The 23,195-nt window shown below is 41.2% G+C and overlaps 1 protein-coding gene across 5 annotated transcripts in view; it reads left to right on the forward strand.

Moving 5' to 3' along the window:
* Positions 1-1,433: 1,433 nt before the first annotated feature.
* Positions 1,434-23,195, forward strand: part of rab11fip5a (RAB11 family interacting protein 5a (class I)) — a 33,664-nt gene continuing 11,902 nt past the window's right edge. The window contains exons 1-4 of one of the 5 annotated variants that reach the window (XM_039603349.1): positions 1,434-2,312; positions 14,710-15,221; positions 15,717-16,302; positions 20,463-22,931. In XM_039603349.1, coding sequence (XP_039459283.1) covers positions 1,936-2,312; positions 14,710-15,221; positions 15,717-16,302; positions 20,463-22,931 — 3,944 coding nt within the window. In that variant the 5' untranslated portion in view covers positions 1,434-1,935. The remainder of the gene's footprint in view (positions 2,313-14,709; positions 15,222-15,716; positions 16,303-20,462; positions 22,932-23,195) is intronic. The other 4 variants (XM_031742055.2, XM_039603350.1, XM_039603351.1 and 1 more) reach the window with 4 other exon arrangements.

Genomic DNA, 23,195 nt, shown 5'->3' on the forward strand with positions numbered 1-23,195 from the left:
ACTGGCATAAATGTGAAGCCGTAAACAGCAAACAGCCTGACAAATGACATGAGCAACCACAAACAGTTAAAACATGCCGTAAACATGAGGCAAGCTCTGCCTGGGAACTCAGTAATCAGGGACGGTGCATCTCTTGTTACAGAGGCGAAGAATATGTTGACGTTTATGCCAAACTCTGTGTAATTAGAAAAAACAGCCTGCAAGAAGTGATAATCTGCGGTTGAGTTCTGGAAACATTAAATACGGTGAAATCATCATGTGACAACAGGATGTGCCAATAATATCCGTGTAGTCGCCTACATGTCAGTTATTGTTGATTTAATGTCATGACCTTTGTCAGTTTCGATGGGGAAAATCCTGTCTGCAGGGCTGATTAAGACAACGTGGCTTTTATATTTTTTATCTTTACAGATACCCAAAAACTCTTCTGTACAAGCACACAATGCTAATAGAAACACAATGTTAAATTGTTTGTGCAGAACTACCCAAAAGTCTTCAGAAAACTCTAGAACTCATAAGCTTGCCAGCTCATGTGTAAGTGTTAGCATACTGCTAACATAGTGGATGTTCAGGAAGGTGGGTAATTCTGCAGTTATTTGATCCAAATTCAGACAAAGACAAAGTATTTGTAAATCATCATAAATGGCTGACAATCGGCCCATTGTATGCATCAGTGATGGAAAACAACCAGCGTGGATAAAGACACAGTCTGTTAAAAACAATATAACATAGAAGTGAATTACACTGAGATAAAAGTGATGGAAAAGTGGTCAAACAACAGCCAGCAAACTGATCTGGGAGCCCTGAATTAAATTATTGGTCTCTTCATCAATAATTTTAACACTAAATGGGAGGCTTAAGTATCTACGACACAATCTGCTGAAAGATCTGATATTTAGGACTAATCCACTTCACTGGATTCTATTGATACTAGAGCGACGTGTTTGGTTGTAGGTCTCCTAAAAACTCAAAATACATGAACAACTGAAAGATGCTTTGTTGTATTAACAAATTATTTTGAAAGTAAACCTCACAGTGATTTAGTGGTCATTAAAATGTGTACAGAATTTGAAAATAAATGAAAATTCAGCTCATAAATTATAAATCATGACACACTGCTCTCCACTGCATATCATAATTGGTATCAGTAATACTGGCCCTGCATTTACAGTACTTGGTATCAGAGCAATGCCAAAATTTGCAGTTTCACACTGCACTAAGATTAAAAACACTAAAATAAAGTGAAACTAACAAAAAAACTAAACATTAAAAAAACTAAACTGAAAAAACAAAAAAGTTAAATTGAACTCAAAATAATAATAATAAAAGATAGGAAACTAATAACTCTGGTGTGTTGTGGTGGAGTTGCGCTGGCATACACTATCACGGAAACTTCGTCTGGCTTTGTAGTTGTGCAGCTTGTAACTCAAACAGTTTAAGGGCGGAGTGCTGTTGATGTGCTTGAATAATAGCCTTCACCCGGGGGATACATCGGGCCCTACGTTCCAGCCCAGGCACGTGTGTGTGTGTGATTTCTCGGTGCGTGCAGCCATGTGTCGAGTCGGCGCTGAACTTCCTCGTCCTGCATTAGAAGGAGGATAGAGAGGCGTGACGTCGCTGGCCGCAGACAGGCCCGTGCGGCAGGGGGAGACAGGCAGGGACGGACGCTGCTGCTGCCGCAGAGCAGACTGAAGAATCGCAGGAGCAGCCGGGGCACGAAACAACCGGCAACCACGGCAACTTTGAAGAGACGCCAGACGGCCATAATGCGGCACCGCCCGCCGACGACCCCGGAGCTGATGTGACTGTGCACAACCAGAACCGGGAGGAAGCGGCGGACACCACCACCTCCCTTCGCTCTCTCTCTCTCGGTGTGTGCGCAGCCGGTCGGTTTGTCGTTCTGTCTGTCTGGAGGGAGGAGGTGGGGGGACGGATATGTCCTCGCTAAACGTACAGGAGGACCAGAAATGGGTACCGACACACGTCCAGGTGACGGTTCTGAGAGGCAGGGGTTTACGGGGCAAGGGCAAGCACGGCACCAGCGATGTGTACACCATCATCCAGCTCGGGAAGGAGAAGTACTCGACCGGCGTGGCGGAGAAGACCACCGAGCCGGAGTGGAAGGAGGAGTGCTCGTTCGAGCTGCAGCCCGGTGTGCTGGAGAGCGGCGGGCAGAGCGGATACCCGGCGGGGAGCTGCGAGCTAATCCTGACGGTGATGCACAGGGCGCTCATTGGGCTGGACGTGTTCCTCGGACAGGCTGTGATCCCTCTGGATAAAGTCTTTCTCGAGAGTAGATGCGTGAAAAACGAGTAAGTCAAACTGTCTCTGCTTGTAATAGTTGTGTGTTTTCAGTACGAGAACCTGCTACAGTGTGGCAAAAAAAAAAAAGCTGCGTGGATATGCTTTCACGTGTCGTTGTTTTATCTAATTTCCCATATCCCTTGAACCCGTCAAGGGTGTTTCTCTTGTTCAGTCCGCTTTTTTTGTCCCGTTTCACTCGCCACACAGTTTGTTGTTAGATACAAACACAGCTGTCAAATCTCTGGTGCTGCATCAGGGCCCTGCAGACACACCCTCCCTCCTCCCACAGACAGACCAAACTAACTCTGAGCAACCATCAACGCACTCCCCACTGAGGCTCAAGGCTCCCCTACAACTTCTGCAAACCTCACATCCTCCACAATGTTTACATCATCAGCTGCTTGCGGTCGGTTCTTTAGAAAAGAAAAAAACCCCACCAACAACAACTGTTGTTTCCCCATAGCTGAGACATAGAGTGGCGCAGAGCTGGATTAATGCTTGTCCCAAATCCAGGGATTAACCAACAGTTTCATGATCCCAATAAAGCTTCAAGGTATTTTTAGCAATAACATGCTGTTTCACACAAGCCCCGCCCACTACAGCAGGAAGTTTGGTGCTAAATCTTTGGAGGAATCTTTTTGTTTCTTTTTCATGGTAACAGAAATCATTTTTTTGTGCATCTCTCTAACGGTGCAAACAGGAGCTTTTCTTTTCTTTTTTGTTGATAACACCTTTCAACACCTTCAGAGAATAGCTAAATGTGTGACATTTGTAGGTTGAGTAATAATGGCACACAAGCAGTTAGCTGTTAGATAAAAAGGTGGGTTTTGCACTTTTAGCAAAAGACCTGACATTTACAGGAAGGTTTTGGATACCTAAAGGTTTTCCTGTTGTTTGTGTGTTCATACCACTGCTCCAAAAATTGACGAGCTTCCCTTCTACTTTTCATCCACCAAACCAGGGTCAATAAAAAAGTAAGTCCTGTTGTTATATCTGACAGTAGCAATAGGTGCTACTCAGAACTGGTACATGATCTTGCCCCATCATGCTGACACCACACTAAAAGATGTTATGTTTTGTCCTGTTGGCTAACAAAATGCCACATAAAGCAGTTTTTTTTAATCTTTTAAGTGACTGCCACCTGACCTAAGTGTGCTTTCAGTCAAAACAGAGCCATGAATTTGAGACGAAAGGGGAGCAAGTCTCCTCCAGTAGGCCCTGTTGGAGCTGGTCACTTGAAGGTTAGAGCCAGCCTGTGATGATGATGATGTGTCAGCAGTTTGGTGCTGTGGTACATTCAGTGTCTTCACGTGGGATTCGGTGAATGTTCACTGGTTATTAGCAACACCAGCAGCTTTCAAAGCTTCCAGCTTCAATTCTCCTCTTTGCTACTGAAGAGAAAAGATATGCTAGAAGGTTTGCAAAAGACCCCCCAAAACAAACATTTCAACATGACGATTTATAATAGTTGACTTTGATACATACAAAGCTTATAATTAGACCTTTCCTCTTATTCTTCCAACACCAAAACACTATACCCAGCCAATGTGTGTATAATTTAAAGACAAAAAAGGCTACCTGCAGGCTGAAGGTATTCAGCATCTGCTCGCTCCCTGTTCTGGGAGTTTTGCTACACAATCAGAGCCTGTATATTCTGACTGCTGTTGCATTAAATCATGGGAAATGTTCAAACAGGAACTTAGAACAAATGGAAAAGTTTGCTCATTTTAAAAAGATACTTCCAACTACTAGCTACTACTATAAGCCACTGGTCGTATTAGGCCTTGTATCACAACAAACCCCTCTGAGTGTATTGGCTTTTCATTTTGTAGGATAATGGCTATTCTCTTTCTGAGAAAAGTAGTATTTGTTTGCTGCATGTTAATGCGTTTTCTGCAGAACTTGCTGAATTTCTCAAGTGCACCAGTGTTTAAAGTTTGATTCAAACAAAAACTCGCATAAGAGCTTTGTCTAACATTTGGCTAATATGGAAGCTAGTGAAGTACAGATAAACTAATGAAGGATTCACAGTACTGTGCAAAAGTCTTGCACTACCTGTTATTTTTTATGAAATAGGTGTAGCTATTTTGAAATGTGCAAACATGGAAATACAGTATATAAATCAAAAGCACAGTTTGTACAATTCTAAAAAGCTTGATAGTCAATATTTGGTATGACTTACTTTAATTCTTCAACATAGTCTGAATTCACTTAGGCAGCTTTCTTTGGGAAGTTTTCAGGAATACTTCACCAGGCTTCTGGATGGTCTTCCAAAGCTCTTCTTTAGATTTTAGCTGCCTTTTGTTTCATTCTGTCAAGATGACTGACAGTTCCATTGGGTGTTTTTCTATCAAGGTATGCTTTTACTGTGTTGGCCATATGCTTGGAATCAATTCCATGCTTAAAAATGAAGCTGTAGCCAATCAGATGCAGTCAAAACCGATAATGCATGGTGCATTAAAATCTGACATTACTTTGGGTGTTCATATTTACATCAATATTTTACAAGTTTTCTGACACCACTGACTGAGATGCAGCTTCAAACCAAGACTAAGCCTCCACCGTGTTTTACAGATTGCTGTAGACACTCACTGTTGTGTCTCTCTCCTAACTCCCTTATACATATTAATGACGATTTGAACTAATATTAAGATTCGTCACTCTCTAAGACCTGTTGCCACTGCTTTTAAGCTCAGTTCTTGTGTACACTGGAATACCTCAAACAGTAGATGGACCAACTGAAGAATATTGTTTTCAAATACTGTTCAAGATGGGTTTTCTTTGCTTTTTTAGGCTTACTACTTTTTCTTTTCGCCTCCACTTGTCTAGTTTCTTTTTCAAATTGCACACTACGCCGAGATATACAAAGTTTTCGGCTAATAGCTCTTTGGGAATCACCTTGTTGGTACAAAAATACTATTTTTATGCAAGTCAAACTGTGTTATTGTTGGCATGTTTATCATTTTCTTTTCTTCTTTTTTTTTGATGTACAGTGCTGTACACGCTAGTGATCCTAACTAATGAACAACTTCAGTAGATTGTGTTTTGATAGAACCCTGTTAAATCTAGTAGCTACTTTTGGCAGCTCCCTCTTCACAAGGGGTCACCACAGCGGGACGCTCCGCATGTTTGATTTGGCAGAGCTTATGCCGAATGCCCTTCCGAATGCAACCTTAAAGTTCAAAACCAAATTGAACTGAACTGTTTGTCAAAACCAGAAAATAAAGTGTTACAGTGATAATGGGACAAAACAGCTCAGTTTATTAATATTCAGTTTGAGTTGACAGTTGATGCTTGACACTTAACATAGCCCTCTCCATCATTACTGTGATCTTCTGCTTTGGAGAATATTTTGTCATGAGGTTGATCATTTTATGTAACTTTCCATACGTTGTATACATTTTCTATATTTTCCATATTGTTTTTGTAGAGAAATAATTAATCTGATAAAACGGAGATTTCAGCCATATAGTGCAGCTGGCAATTCATGTATCGAGGTTTGAATACATATACGATCATTAAGGTGACAATATTGAAATATTTTTAAGGAAAATGAACACGAGAAAGACGAGAAGTCTAGTTTGACATACACAATGCAAAATTGGTTTCCTCAAGTGCACTGTTTGTGTTAGTTGAGTTTTTTTTGGATGGTGATCAAATCTAGAGGGAAACATAAATGATGGCTGTAAAATCTGATAATAAAAACATGCTGAAAGTACGACTGATAAACGGCTTACATAAGGTTGGAAAGAGAACCGGTAGCTTTTCAACTCACTCAACACCCATGAAACGAGATTAAAAGTGACTTTCCTTTTAGACTGTCATGCAATTTATTGGGAAAACACAGAATAATGCAGTGACAACAGCCTTGTAATTATTTTAGCAGAGGTTAAGAAGCAAGGTGTGCATTTGTAACTTTACAGATTTTAATAGTTAGCCCTTTGGAGGAGTTTGAAGCGTCACACTGATATAGAGCTCCACGTCGTATATTTCTACCCCCCCCCCCAGCCACCCTATTTTCTGACTTATTGTCTGCAGGATTCATCATTTTCCATACAGTGTACTTCTGAATCAGCATGTTCCAGTCAGTGAGTGGAAATGAGGAATGAGCTTTAAATTTAGATGCATTTATATTGGACTGCATGAGTTTACTCTGCTCATTTGACTGGCCTTGCGAATCTGTTAAAAATGAATCGATAAACAACTTGTAATTCAACATTAACGCAGGACTTCACTTTGAGCTGAGCCTTTTGACTTAGATGGAGTCTTACTTGCCTTTTTAAAACCCAAGAATGCGAGAGGAAAAGTGTTGGTAATGAATTTAACCAAGTGTTTATCTTTAACATGAGTTGCAACCTCCGATACGTTTAACTTACGGTTTACCTCAAGTAGCACAATTGTTACTTCAAGGAACATGTCATTAAATAAATTAGCTACATTATTGTGTCAGTAGGTCAGAAAAGTTGCATTACTTGCTAGCTTCTGTTTCACTAGGACTGGCTAGCTTAATGCTTTAATAAAAGTGTTATACCATATATTTGTATGAAACCAATGAGGATGCTGCCAGTTTGTCTTGTATGTATGTGTCATCAAGTGCATGTATTGGTTTAATTTCTTTAAACAAGTCAATTAAAAAACAAAAAGTCCCATAGCAACAATGATTTCAATCTTATCATGTAGCTAATGTTAGCTTAAGCTAGTTATGTTACTATCTATTGCTAGCTTAACAAATTAAGAAAAGTGATCAAAATCAAGTGTTTATTGGTAGTAGAGTTTCAATAATTATTGTTCAAATATTCAAAAGGTATCAAATTTGTTGAAGGGTTCAAAATGACTAAGTTGGTACTAAAACAGTGTTTAGTACCTCGACTTCTTCCTAATTCATGACTAAATTAATGGTAATTAATTTTTTTTAAATACATCAAGTTCTAGTAACTGGTTTAAATGAGATTTGCACCTTTATTTTAGTTTTAATATACATGACACTGAAAATATTGGAGTTTGGACTCATTGTAAGACTGCAAAATGTTAAATCATTATTAATCTATTGTGAAAACAAATTTGCTGTTGCCTACAGTGAAATCTGAGGCAATTTCAATCAATAAGTACTCTAGGTTCGCTAACTTTTTATAGTAACAGAGAAGCTTTACACAACTATGTAAGAGTATTAAAAACACAATTCATATTCACAGTTAGCAATGACAGAAGTAAAAAACACATCAAATATGTTCCTCCTTCAGTAATTTCTTCAAGAAACAAAGATAGAAGTGGATCTTCCCTCAAAAGAGTGACCACGGCATATTTGCATGTTGCATTACTGGTGTAGAGCAGATTACTGGAAAGGTGGGTGTTCGGTGAATTCCCCTACTGGGTCTGTCAGGAGGAAGCTACAAAGGCCCTGCCAGTGCAGCATGCATAGCAAGGAACCCATGTTGCTAACAGAAAATTCATTTTGCCAGGCGTTCGCTGATTATCAGATTTGCCATATTCAGGTTTCCTTTATAATCAAGTTTCTTCCCAAGAGTATAGATGTCAGCACTTTTATTTAGTTATTAATTTATTGTTTGCTGTATACCAGTGATTCGTTACTGGTTCAGTGCTTCTTGTTGTGCTAAGATTATATATTTAGATTTGGTGCTTTACAACTTCTTCTTTGTATCGGCTCTCTGTCACAGTTCCCTGGCCTGTTGTATATGTGTAGGAAGAAAATCTGTGATGTTGTTTCAGGGCTGAGAGCTGAACGTCTATCTGATGAGTGAGCCAGGAAGATGGTGTGTTTATTTCTGTGTGTGTGAGAGAGAGATGTACATCCAGAAAAATCCTCTGCTAAGAGCCGACAGACTTTCCGTAGCTGCAAGCTGGAGAAATCTACTCTAATGGACATTAAAGGTTATATAACAGTGTGACCTGTTAAGTCACCCTAGATAATATAAATGTAGCATGGCTTTCTGGAAAAATTTTCCATGGAGATTTTTCAGACAATAATCTGTATAGATTATACAGATAGCCGAGTATGCAGGAGTCCACTGTAGAGAAATACAGTTTATTGAAAGATGATAGGGAAAAGTTATACATCCCCGATTGCTTAAGTTTCCCATCGAGTCCCCCTTCCTGAAAGTCGTAGCTTTGCATTGCAAAAAATGTTCTTGGATGTCTTCTGATGGCCTTGCATATTAGCACCTGACTCTAGTAGATTAGGCTCGAAACCTGATTACAATGTATTATTTGGCATAGCCTGCGTTAGTATTCTGTAATCTGCATTTATTTTTATTTTGCATTTTCTTTTATTGTGCATTCTTTTTTTTTTTTCTGTCCATTATTGCAGTCTATCTAGTTTTTATACAACGAGCATTCATGTCCAGGTTTTTTTATCACTCATTGATCCCTAATGTGTATCTGCGGCTATGTGGTTTTAAAGAATTGGGAGGGAAGTTGGTCGGTAGGTTTTTCGCTCATAGCATCCAGATGTGGAATGTGGTTTGGGTCTCGCAGCCTGTCAGCTTCTTCTGCTGAGGAAGCAGGAATCCAGGGCATATTACCAGTATTACCCACAGTACTCCTGAAGGGCTTGTTGGCCTAATTAATTCAGAAAGGTGTAATGGGAAGTGTTCAATCGGTAACTCAAATGAACAACACCACTTACACCCTTTTTTATGCACTTGGACATGATATCGAGGTGATGGTCTGCTATCATTGTTGAAGACCATTGACGGCTGTATTTTTTCACTATATCCTGTGCTTTTGGCTGTAATTGTTCATTATTTTATGACTTTTCTGATGAATATTTCATCATTTCATCATTTTGGATAAAAAGTTGACCCTTTTCTTACCTGTTTTTGCCCCCAACAGAAAATCCATGCCAGCACTAGAGCTGAACTTTGATGAAGATTTCTAACAGAGTATTATTAAAAAGAAAACCTTGTGGGGGGGTTTTTGCATTATGTTGTACTATAGCAGTTTGTAGTGTGTTTGAAGGTTTGGTAAAGGTCAAGGGTTTTGTTTCAAAAATACTCTCATCTACTGAAGTCCTTGTGCGTTAGCATGAGCACAGACCTCTAGAGCTGCTAGAAAAGCTGTTAGCATCATTTCTAAATGTGACAGAGTGTTCAAGAGGTGACAAAGTTTCTTCACTTGCTTGTGTTTTCTAAAGTTGTATTGCAAGATGCACTCTGCACTCGTGCCCCTGGAGATTACTCTGAGCCTCCCTGAAACTGAAACCCGTCTGATGCCTCTGCTAGATAAATGCAAAAAAAAGAGAAGAAGAGAGCGATACGACCTTAAATGCCAACATATTTGTTAAATCATGTGCTGCTAAGTTCCACAGCTGACACGCCCTTGGCAATGGTTTCATTTCACTCTTGTGTCTGGCCCCGATACCACAGAGGCTCACAGAGCCCCACAGAGGCCGACTACACACTGGATGAAACGGGCTGATAGCCTACTTGTGTCGTAATTTCAGCTCTCGTCTGCTCCGAAGGGTGGTTTCTAGGGATTGACATATAGCCTGTAAGTTGAAGTCTGCAATAAGACAGCAGCTTCAGAGTGGGAACATCTTCCTGTCTGCTCTGTGGTAGATCAGGGAGATGAGGAGATGGTGGTGTCATGCTGGGATGGGGTGGAGTGTTGTGATTTCCTGTTTTCCCAAGATGGGGAAGCAGATATGTAGTTATGCTCTGCAGCTCTGGAATGGCATTTTTTCCCCTCTCTTAAGACAATTAAAAACCTGTTTAGACTTCCACAAGTTCCCAAAAACAAGCAGAACATTTGCCGTCTTTATTGTCTTTTCACTTAGTGCTTATAACGAAAACCGCGTTTGCACGATGGCCTTAGTGAACTATACAGTTTCTGTGTGGGATGATGCTTTTGGGAAACTGGCTCCTCTTCAGTAGCAGGCTGTGCTCTGCCTGAGTATGTGGGCTACAAAATGTAGGTTGCTGCTTTTGTCTCTCTTGCAGTTTCTGTATTTGGACCTCTTGTGTGTTTTACTTGTTGTTCACATTTATTATTGTCAGGCTTAGTCATGCATCAGGCAAGAACAGGTGCACGTACAACGGAACTGTACGTAGCCTTTAAGTATTTTGCAACTTCTTTATTTTTATCTAACCAGTTAGAAATGTTATTTTGAGAAGGCAAAGGCACAAAATGTTACCGTGTATGGGCTTAGAGAAAGATGTACATACTTTTAATGAATTACAATCCCTGTAATGTTAGTGATGTGATCACAGTTGTAGTAGTAGGTATCCCTGAGGAAAGCTTGCATAGCTTCCCTGGCCCTGGGTTTGGAATGTGAACCCCACCTCGGCTGACGTGCCAGGAGGAGGACCGATACTATTGTTGACACGTCGATGTGAAATTCGAATCCACACCTAACAGGCGTTTGAGACATAATATTAGTGACAGGAGAACGAGCCCACACAAAAATCTGTGTTGGCTCCAAACATTAAAAAGAAAAAAGACGAGTTCAGAGCTGAGGAACTGACTTTGTTGACATGTAGCTCGATAATCCCTTAACGGGATTTGTCTTAATGAAACGCGCCAATATAAATACCTTATCTGGATTAGACTAAATCAGCCTCAAACTCATCATTCAGCAAATGTAGAAACATAAGACCCAGGCTTATAGGCTGTGTGTACTTGCTTCATTGGAGTGCTGCTCCCGCCTACACCTTTTTCATGTGTGTGAATGATATCTGGTTCGTTAATGAAAACAACGTGCTCACGTGGTAGATTTCCATTGTTGCCTGATTTCTGTGAGGTATAGTTCTCTTGTTCTCGGGCCGTAAAAAGCATTCCTCTCTTCTCTTACGCCGAGCTCCACCTGCTCATTAGTCGCGCCTCTCGGAGTTTGACTTTTAGGAGTTGCTTTACTAATTGTTTTCAGTGACATTCTTCTTGGGTGTTACCATGTTTTCAGGGCTGAACTTGAGGTCAGAGGCAGGATGATGATGATTACATAACAGCCTGTGCAGTGAATTATATGACTTGTGTTATTTCTTCTCTGCAGCCTACTATTACACCAGTGTTGTTGCCAGAAACAACTTTCCTGTCTCTGTTCGTCTGTAATCAAACAGAAGATGTGTTGAAGAGAACAGAGTCTGGTATTCTGATTAGATTTAATGATTTTATGTTGGGTTTATCAGTCTGTCAGTCCTATTCCATAGTCATCAGGAAATCCATTTTTTTCTCCATTGTATTGTTTCTTCAATACATTATATATTAGTCATGTTTTTGACCAGGTGCTGTAGGATGTAGTTTTTCAACATTTCAGTCTAAAACTGAATCCTGTCAAGTCTGGCTTCTTAGATTGATGGAGCTTAGTAAGCTGGCAAATGCTAATTTGTTTCATAAGTATATGTTTATCTCATAGGCTAAGCATTTGTTGCCTATAGGCGTTAAGCGATGATAACAACCCTGACTGTTGAATGTGTTATTAATGTCTTGTAGTGCTGTGCACCTTGTTCTCTAAATAGAAACAAGCCCCCCCACAAAGTTTTTATTCTTGGCCTCTGCAGCTTTTTATTAGCAGCATACATGTGCAGCATATATTTACACTCTTGGGGTCATCTAAGATTTCAGCGCCAAGTAATCCAAACCACTCTGCAATCAGAATCAGAATCAAAATACTTTATTAATCCCTAAGGAAATGATGTGGGTTACAGTTGGTCCAAGACAGAAACAGTAACAGACAAAACTAATTAAATAATATAAGATGTTACAGAAATTTAAGAAATAGCACTAATATACAAGTTGCTCAATTATAAATATGAAGAATATTACAGAGGTGGAATATGTCTGATTGACATTTTACTCTAACCTGTGAACTTTGTCATTTGTTATTTTACTCTAGAGATTGTGCAAAATGGTGCAACTATTGCTGTGTTTACAGTACAATGTGTCTTTTTGTGGATGGAGTCATTTAGATGCTTTGTCCATTTTAGGTGTCTTCGTTCTTCCATATGATTGCATTTGTCTCTGCTGATTGGGACACTGAGTAATAGAGCTGACATGGGTAGCGTGTCTTTATATTTTAGCTACCCTAACTTCACTAACTCTCCAAATCCTACTGAAATTTAGTTTTCCTTTTATCGAGTGTGTCCAGATCTGCTGGAGGGACTGATGGGCAGTTGCAGTATGTTAAGCTGTAATGTAACTTCATAGAGAGAGAGTAGACCAGCCACCTTGGTAATTTAATTGGAGGTGATAGAATTTGAACAGTGTTCAACATTTAATACTGCTTAAGTGCTTCTGAAAGAGTATTTGGACCACGAAGTTGCTAATGGTTTCATTTAAGTTATAAAAATTGAACTATAGCATACCTTAGCTATTTAATATAGTGTTATTTAGGACTTTTGAAAAAGAAAAACTTATCATACAAACACTATGTTATACTATCAAGCCATAACTGGAGTGTTAGCATGTAATTAGTGAATGTGCAGTTTTGGTAATAGAAACAGACAAAATTAAACCTATTTCTTATTTTTTGTTATTCTAGTTCTGTTTTTAAAAAGAATAACTCGTGCTATTTTAACATTATAGCTTATACTTTAAGTGTCAGTTGAATTAAATTATGAACTGTACCGTACATTTACACCTACACGATGTTAGCATGACAACATACTAAACATGTGCCACATTGTTGCGACAATCCAACATATTTATCAAGTGTTTGCATTGTGACCCGTGTTAATTTTCAACTTCAGTGTTTCTGCAGAGTCACAGCAGAGGTTTACAGAAAAAAGGAAGGGATCCCGTGGGGGAGAAATAAAAAGCTTTCTGGTTTCTAAGAAGACGAATGTGTGAGGTTCCTTTCTCGTACACGACTGGGGTAGTCCCCGTTTTCTTTCATGTTGGAGCTTTCATGTTTTGCCTTTGATTCTTAAACCTCTGTTCTTTTAACTTTCCTCAGTTTCACGTTTGAGTTTCCAGTGCACGACATTTAGATTTTCTTGTTTACTCAACAGAACAGAACATTTGTAGATGAGCATGAAGCAACTTCAACAACCTGTTTAACATCCTGTTTTTTCATTTGTGCAATGAAAAGTTTCACAAGCACTTAATGCAATCAGAAAATTACATGTAAGCACGCTTGATTTAGTTAATGACCGTTATTTAACATCTCAGATAAACTGTATTTCCTGCAATGAATTCTGTTTAAAAAGACTCAAATTTATATATTATATCACAACACCAGCTTAAGTTGTCTGAATATTTCAAAAGATATAAAAATAGTTTTTTACATGACAAAGAAAGTATTTCTGTCTCTCCAAATGAAGCTTGAATATGGAGTGTGGATCTCCTGCTTTATCCATATATATCTATGGATGTCTGTACTCTTTCTCAGAACAATGGTGAATATTCACTTTGGTTACGTATGTGCCTCCCAGCTTCGTAATGCACATATGAATAAAGAGACGATGTGGTCGAGGTGTGAGGTTTATAATAATGTGGCCACCCAGTAGCACAGGAAGTGAAAAATCTATAAGCAGATACCCGTTTGAGGCCTGTTTGTTTGTCTTCCTGACAGAGCTGACAACTTCCCGTTGGCAGCATATTTATGCTACCTGGGGAATTTTTCTCACTCATTTATTTTTATTTTTTAAACCAGTCACTACAGATCAGATGAGACTTTCCTATGAGTCACAGTGCGGTGAACTTGGTGGCACCGTTCCACACACTTTTCAGGCCTTCATATTCATGTGGGGCACTGAGTGTTACATCAGAAGTGAGCGTTGTTTTACTTCATTGTTCTTGCTTACCGGCCCTGGTGACAAAAACAAGGGGCCTCCCCCAGGGTACTGTGGTATGTCAGGACACACAGCTGTTTGGTATTAGTAGGTCGCAGACACTCACACACCCTGTTACCCTGTGCGAGGACAGATTAGCCCCATTCATGATCACAATACAGTCATTCACACTGCTTCATGGCTGCACTCAGCGCCGAACTAATTGTTGATGTGATTCGTCACAAAAGCACTTTGACTTGTTGTTACTATACTAAGAAGAGTAATCAACACCAGAACATTTCAGCTCTGTGTTTCGATTTTTATTGACAGCAAAAAAAGATGCACCTGTGCATTTTTCAATATGATGCATAATATATTTTCTCAGGTTGTTTTGGATTTAGTCAGCCGTCAGATTCGTGATGAGCACTTTAAACGCAAAATAGTTCCTCGCACTCTGCAGCTCTTTTCCGGGCAAGCACAGAAGCCCAGTTTAAGTATCAAATAACATGAAGCTATAACAAATAATTCTTTTGCTGACAGTCAGGACACACAGACTTTAAGATGATATGAACTAGTGAAAAGCAGCACATTTGAATATGCTATTATACAGCTTCTTTTTACTACATGATAAACGGTGTGTGTTTGTGTGTTAATCATGCAAATGGATTCTTTTCTGTTGCAGGTGGTACAGGCTCAACTCGAAGACGGGGAAGAAGGAGAAGGAACGTGGAGACATTCAAGTGACCATCCAGTTCACCCGCGACAACCTGACAGCTAGCATGTACGACCTTGTCATCAAAGATAAGGGCGCCTCCACCTTCAGCAAGCTGAAGGAGCGCATGAAAGGCAAGAGGAGATCCAGCGATGAGGACTCCTCTTCGGCCGTCCTGCCGAGTGGGTATGGCTCTTTGTACCGCATGCGCCAAAGACTTCCTAGCGACGGAGGCGGAGAGGAGGATTATGAGGACGACGAAGGGGGCGAGGTCCGGAGGAGCAAGATGAGAACCTTCTTTTTGAGGGGAAAGTTGCGAAAATCGTCCGACACTCGGTCCAGCACGTCTCTGGGCTCGGAGAGCAGCGAGTCATCGTCACGGGGTGGGAGCCTCAGTCCTACGGCCGGTATCAGTGTGGTGGTGTCCGATCTCTCCAACTCGCCCAGTAACAGCAGCAACCTGACAGGAGACAACAGCCCAGGTGAGCTTGTTGTCACTTTAGTATCAAAGTGAAATATTCTTCTTATATGATAATGTCTAGAACATGGATTTGTTAGCTGTCGTGTTTTAACCAAAGGAACAAAAATATTAGATAGCAACAGTTTTTGAGGTTATTCTGTAAATGTCACATAGACTTTAAGTTAAATTTATACATGTGGAAGTTCTATTTCTTGATAGTTGTGTAGATTTTATGGGGGCATGTCCTCCCTGAAATCTCATCTACACTGTTACATCAAAAGCTGCACTACGAAGCACAGTTTCTAGAAAAGATTCTGCAATCACGGGTAAAATTCCATTGACTCTTTCATTGACACCTTTGTCCACCAGAAACACTGATTAGCTCTGTTTTGAAAGACATTGTCAGCAAAATGTCAACAAGGCTTTATCAGCTGACTGAAGTTTAATCGAGTAAAGTCATATGTTTTCTTCTCTTCTCAATCTTCTTCCATTCTCTCCTCCTCGCCATGATTTGCAGAGCACACAGCAAACACGTCGCCCAAGTCTTCGTCTCTCAAATGCGAGTTCGGTGATGAGGCCGGTGAGATCACCATTGCAGTGCCTCAGCCCACTGTTTGCATCAATGGAAGCCATTCTTACAAATTGCAGCCCCAGGCCCCAGGCTCAGGAAAACCTGCAGGTTCTTTAGGCCTGGGACTGTTGCAGAAGTCTATGCCTCTCTCCGTGTCTCTGCAGAACCTCAGTCAGCAGGCCTCCATAGATCTCCCTAAAAGTGGTGTGGGAGATGGGCGCCGCTGGTCCTTTGACAAGCCCGGCGAGGAGGAAAAAGCAGCCATAGCTGCGGCTCTGGAGAAAAGCGGCCCGATGCTGGGTGAAAAAGAGGAGCGCCTGGGACAGGCTGCTCCGACAGAAGCCACGTCATGGTCCTTTGCTTCCACGGTGGAGGGGGGGGACATCCAGGGGAAAAAGCAGAGGAGGAACTTTTTCTCACATGCAGGGAAGGGACAAAGTCAGCCCAAGGATGAGTCCGAGCGGGCCCATGCCACGACTGACGAGAAACAAAGGGGGAGGTTTGGATCAAAGGACTCGCAGAGCAAACCCAGGTGAGATACACACTGATCACAGAGAAGACGTCTGACCAATTTAAACCTTTGGTACAAATATTATTTGAATGAAGAAGGTCAAAAGCAACCAAAAAAGAAGTGCCTACTGAGAGTTTGTACCTGCACGTTTAGACTTCCAGTATCATTACTCACAGAGTGAGGTGCGTAATTGCATGTGACCCGTATACTTGTTATCTTACTTTGGCAATCATAAGGGCATCAAAGAATGTTTTTGATGTGTAAGATGATATTTTGGCAGCAGAGCAGAATGCAAATGCATGTTCGAGTAACAGAAAGTGTTATAGAGGTGTTACCTAGTATTACTACGTAAAATCCTTAAATGTGCATGTTATTTCAAGATCAATGATCATAATTAAAAAAGAAAATCAGCTGTGCAAAGTTAAAATATTGCACTTGATCTTCAGTCTACTATAGCGCTCCAAGTCTCCATCATTTTGTTCTTTAAAAAAAATGAATCTCTGCACAAATTTTTCTCTAGCATCTCTAGTGCAGGTTGTCAGATACAGCCAGTGAGCACAGGCCAGTGCCACCAGACATGGCAACCAAACTACGACAGAGGCTAGCAGTGACAGGTTTTGACAAACAGAGTAGCAGTGAAACAGACTTCCTTCCTGGCTCTAAATTAGCACTCCATTTCCTGTGGAGCACCTCATTTGGCGTGACATTGCACGGTATCTTTCGTCTACCAGTATTTGCTTAAACCGATGACGCTCACTGTGCAGCAAAAGCTTAACTTAAACCCATTCACAGGAGGGTTAAATGACGGCGTAGATGTTTACTTCCTGTGCACCAGCATCACAGCTAGAAGTTGCTTCCAGCTTTGCACATATCCCTCCTGGTTTCAGTCTCTGGTTACAGCAGGTATCTGCAGTGCAGATGGAGGAGGGGAGCTGCTCTTGTGAAATTAGCTCTGTCAACTTTCAGCCTTGTGCACGCTGTAATATGCTTCAGTAATAATGTTCATTTCATTGGAAAGATGATGATGTGAGCTGGGAAAAAGGGTGTGTGTGTGTGGGCAGGGAGAAAGTGGGGGGAGAAAACTCTGTCATATTTTATATCCACTTCTAACACAAGTGCATATTTAAGTGGGTAATTTATTTTGGGGGTGTCACATGCCTTACTGCACTTTCTGCACTGCTGTCTGTGGTAAATAGTAGTAAATAGATTATTGATCTTTCATTCAGGTCTCCCCAAACTCATGATTTTAATTTTTTTTAAATCAATTTACTTAACCAAGGTGGGGGAAAAAAGAAGTCGATGTCGTAATATTTTCATACACCGAGTGTAAACAAAATATTGGCCAGATAAGCACCTGCTTGTAGAAGTAAGGGGTCAGCTATTCTGGACCATAGTACACACACGGCCTTTCTGCTGCCTCTGTAACTGAACATTTTCAGAGCCTACGCACCCACAAGCTTTTAGATACTGGAGTTGAGAAAGGTGCCAAGTTGGTGCAGTTAGCGCTAAGTAATGACTACGCCCAGCTACGTCAACTTTTCTAGCAAATTATTATACGAAGGGGCAATGAAAACAGTGAAGAGACGGCTATTAATGTTTTGGATGGAAGACATGAAGACATATACATGCATATGGCTGATGTCAACAATTAAAAAATAATATCTGTTTTTAATTGAACTTTTTCTATGCTGTTAAAGTTTACCTGGAACTGAAGATCTTACATACCGTATTTTTCGGACCATAAGACGCACCAGATTATAAAGCGCATTAAACACTTTATATTTTTTACAATTTTTGCTATGTAACTTTGCACTGTCCACTTTCCCACACGTTTCCCACGTGTGGGACTTATAAAGGTTATCTTATCTTATATTAATGACTAACCTCATATTGTGGATGGATTATCTCAGTTGTTCTCCTGACTGAAGTTTGGTCCGTTTACAGCATCTTTCCATGCAATTGCATTTGCCAAAAACCATCGGGAACTTTTATCAAGTGGAAAAAAGTTAGCGTTCATCCTCGAGCTTCACTGTGTTGATGTTATGCTAACATAGCTGTGTTGCTAGTGATCACATAGCACAGCATTATATACCAGCTAGTCCAACTTCAGTAACCCTACAAAAGTCACTGCTGCGTAGGAAGTGATAGCAGAGCTGTAAGTTTTATTTTTTTCCAGAAATCTCTCAGTCAGAACATGGTATATCATGTTTAGGTAACTAGCGAAACCAGCGAGCTAACTTCCTGCTAACTTCTAACTCCGTTAAATTTAATAAATCCTGTTTTCATGGATGTTAAACTTAATTGTTACACCTGGTAAAGTAGCAACGCTGATCATTTTATTAAAGATGAAAGAATTTAGGCAGTTTTTAACTCTCGGTGTCCCTCAGTGTTTGTTTGACTGTAGGACTTGAAGCAAACGGATTTTTGGACCCAGATTACTCCGCTACGGTAGCCGTAATGCTCCGACAATCCATCAAGCGGTGCGGCTTTGTAGCTTACTAAAGTCATACTAAAACATTTTTTGACAGATTTTTGAGCGCCATGTACCACATAAAATCGGTTCGAGGTCAGTAAACACAACCAGAATTCCCACATAAGGCACACCAGATTATAAGGCGCACTGACGATTTTTGAGAAAATTAAAGGATTTTACGTGCACCTTATAGTGCGGAAAATACGGTAACAAACTTGCCTTTTTAAAGGTTTTTATAGATTTTATAGTAGATAATTACAGCAGTTGGACGTTCCCACTATGATTCTCTCAATTTCTTAATGCTATCATGCACTGTTAGAGGTTGAGATTACCAACCTCTTTGCAACTCTACTTCTAGAATACTATTTTTAAAGTGAGTCATGTTTTTTTTCATGTTTTTGTTTTTTGACATTATGTTTGCTTTGCTGCAGCTTTTTGATATGTGTTGCTGGCATCAAATTGTATGTGCAAACTCTTCCACTTCAGTTTATACTAGGGCTGCCACGATTAGTCGACTAGTCACGATTACGTCGACTATCAAAATCGTCGACGACTAATTTAATAGTCGACACGTTGTTTGAAGCTTTGTAAGATCCCAAAAGACGCAAGAGTAAGTAGTAGGATTTAAGAGTGTAATAACGGACTGAAACAGAAGATGGCAGCACTGCATGCACAAGGATGCCAGCGGCCGTTAAACCCCGAAGAAGAAGAAACTGTCCCAGAATTCATAGCGCGGCCCTGCTCAGTTTCCAACAATGGCGGCAGCTAGTTAGTTTTAATGTTACTCTTATTATTCTTTCTGGGTCACAAAATAAACGTTTAACATATTTTCAGGCGAGAATGTAGCTGTGTAAACTTAAAATATCTGCTCAGTTTATCAAGACACCACATATTTTCAAAAGCGCTCCGACGTTTTCGGAGACGTCTGTTACCCACCAGCTCGATAGCTAGCCGGGGTTGAAGGCTCACTAGAGCCGGTGAGAACACCGGACTCCCGGCAAATCGTTTTCAAACCCACCGCCGTCTTTCTCTACTCAGGTTAAACATATATGAGTCACTTAGATAACTTAAAAATGTTATTGTTTGGCTTTTTTCAGTATTTTATTTGTTCCTGAGTAAATCGGTTTGGCTGAGATGAAACTTATAGTTTTTACACAGCTGAATAAACGTCAAGCAGACGACTGATTATCAGAAGTGTGAGATGCTCGAGAATATACTCCGGTGTCCTGTTATATTTTAGATAGAAAGGAGCAGACGGCTGCGTTTATTAAACTCCTCCGAAACAATCTGCAAATTTCATTTAAATTCAATAAACTATCATCTTGTCTTTATTTTTAGTTAGCACCTTAAACACTTAAAGCTGTAAGATAATGATAGTTATATAAGAGCAGATGCATGCTGGTGCAATAAGCTGTGTGTTTTACGGTCAATGGATGCATGATCTGATTAGTCGACTAATCGCAAAAATAATCGGTGACTAGTCGACTATCAAAATAATCGTTTGTGGCAGCCCTAATTTATACACTAATTAGTAGTGGTTTTAAAGAATAAAGGGGACTGCAGCCTCGATTGATTTGATTCATGTGAGCACTCTGTAAAAGTACGTGCTTTAAATTGTGATTTGAGACAGAAAGCCCTCTTCAGGGTGCGGTTATTCTGTGTAAATGATCCAAACTAATCAAGAGGACTGTGTGCCTTCCTTTCACAGCCTGGTGGTCTCACCTAAATTAGAGCCCAGCACTGATCCCCACTCACCACCTCTTCCACCTAGTCACCACCCTTTGGGTCGCCCTGTAGAGCATACGTCTGTTGTTCCAAACCTGCACCATACTAACCCTTTCTGCCACTCACCGACCTCACCACCCCCTATATCACAATCCAACCCTTTCTTTTCTCTAATCCAACACAACCCATTCTATGAAGACATGATAACCGCTCAGCAACTTAAACCTACACCGCCTCCTCTGCCCTATCTTTCCAGTTCCCGGCCCCCTATAGCTCAACTCTTTCCACAGCCGAGTAACTCTAACTCTGTCTTGAGCCACGGCAACTCAGCTGCCGAGGAATCCATCTCTGCTGCTGATGTAAGCAGCACTGAGGTCACCAAAGCTGGGATTAGAGGACTTCCTCCAACTCTCGTGGAAGGAAAGAAACCATTACTCAAGAAGTCATCCAACCCTTTTATGTCTGTTAGCAGTGTGGAACCCGATTCAGAGTGGGATGAATCCTTTGAAGCGTTTGCAGCTGGCAGGCTGCAGTCTCCTGAGGATCTCTCCACAGGCTGCAAAACACAGCAAAAACCACCCAGCGACCATCTGCTGGAACACTGCAATAATAAAGCCGATCGAACCACAAATGTGACTGATGCACTGCATCATCATCAGCTCGCCAGCCAAGTGACCAACACTAACATGCATTACCTTAACACTTTCCCACAATTCCTTGAAACAATCCCAGAACACAGAAGCTTTGAGCACGATGATGTAACTTTAAATAGTTCCACTAACTCTCTGAAACTGAACACTTGCTCTGAAACTAATCAGGACACCAGTGCTACCAGTGAAATACCCGACACTAACGTGAGTCGAGCTCCTTGCCACACCCTGTCTGTACAACTCAGCAGCAGCTCTCCAGATCCTAGTTCTTCAGGTCTCGGCAGTTCAGCAGAAGAGGATTTTCTGTCTTGTGTTTCCTCTTATTCTGATAAAGTCTCTGCATCTTCATCTGAAGAAACTGAAAGCAACATCTTTGGGTTGGTAAAAACCACAGAGTCAACAGATGTAAAAAATAAAATGGGCTCAGAATCTGAAGATGACACTACTTACAGGTCAAATGATCTGTCTTTAGTTGATGTTGTTCAGCAAACTGTTATTGAGCCTAAGGATAGCGGAAAGGTAGACTTGAGTGGTTCAGCAGGGTCTTTGGCACCACTGTCCACAGTACTTGGGCATCTACATCCATCAATCACAAAGGAGATAGGAACTGATAGCGCAGATGCTGAAACACTTAACAATTCTAATATTGTGTACCTGGACTTGTTGCCTGAACTCTCTGAACCACAACTAAAGTCCATCATCTTTTCACATTCTGACAATGAAGGGCAAGAAGGAAACATAAATGATTTAAAGGTCTCTATAGGGGATTTTTCTAAAGAGTTAAATGATGGCTCTAAAGACGATAATATAAAAGTGAGGAATCCTGCAACTTCAGATCAAGAAAGATCCTCCACACTGCCATCATTACACATCACAACCTCCTCCCCTGATGTCAAGCAGGCTTCATTGGTTGAACCCTTTGAGGGGGCTCGTTTAGCAGGCCAGGATGCTAGCCCCAATTCTCATGTGCCATTTAGCAGCCTTAGTGATTTACTCGACATCAGTCAGATTGCAAACAGTCCTAGCCAAGACTTTGGTGACACTCAGTTGCACAGACGGATATCTGATCAGAGCTCCAGCAGCTTTCTCCAAAGTCTGAATGTCAGTATCGACTCGCAGGATTACCAAACCTGCGTGTCTCACTCTTCCTCCAAAAGTTCCAGCGTCTCTGAGCCAAACGAGACGATGCAGTTGAAGGATGTTAAAACAACTGCAGGTGCTGCTTTGGGGTTAATGGATTCTACAAATGCATCCGAGTCATCTAATGGGGAAATCGGCCAAACTGACAAATCTGAAGCAACTCCCCATGCTGCTCAGGACAAGACGACGACTCTTGAGCCAACCTTTCCAATAGAAGACTTGCAATCATTCCCTGCAGCACAGCCGGACTCTTTTATGAGCTGTAATCTGAAGAGTGCGGGTGAGGTCTCGGACGCTGCGTCCTCGATATGCGCACCTACACAGAATGTTACACTACACCGCTCCCAGTCTGAGGGCACACTGGCAACTCCCTTCGACGAGGTCCTCCTACCCTCTTTTGGTAGCGATCCTGGCGGGGTACAGGGTTCCACCTCGTCTCAGCCAGGCCCCGACCTTCCCTCTCTGATTTCCTTTGCTCCTTCTCTTGCTCCTGAAAGTATTTGCTCCCCTGTAGCGCTTTCTACCTTCTCTCCCTTTGCCAACGCTTCAGCGAGGTTACCGCCCAGCTCAACGCAAGCCACAGCACCAAAGCCAGTGCCAATGCCACTGCAACAGGAGGCAGAGCAGCAGCAGCAGCAGCAGGCAGCCAATCAGCAAAACAGGTGAGGTTGCACATGCTCAGTGCTTAGTGACGAGGTGAAGAGGAAGGACTACTTGCAGAAATTTCTATCCTGTCATCTCTTTGGTCTCCTTCTGGTGCTCTGCTTCCGCCTGCTTTTCTTCTGTGCCAACTCTCGGGGGGTCTCATCCTTGTGGTGTGATCTTCCCTTTTTTCTTCACTTTGTTAAAACACACACACAACAACATTGGTGTTAACAGAACTCTTCTGTAGGTGTCTTTCATGTGTCCTGGCTGTGGTAACGGGA

The sequence above is a fragment of the Oreochromis aureus genome, linkage group 19 (assembly GCF_013358895.1).
Source record: "Oreochromis aureus strain Israel breed Guangdong linkage group 19, ZZ_aureus, whole genome shotgun sequence".
Taxonomy (NCBI): Eukaryota; Metazoa; Chordata; class Actinopteri; order Cichliformes; family Cichlidae; genus Oreochromis; species Oreochromis aureus.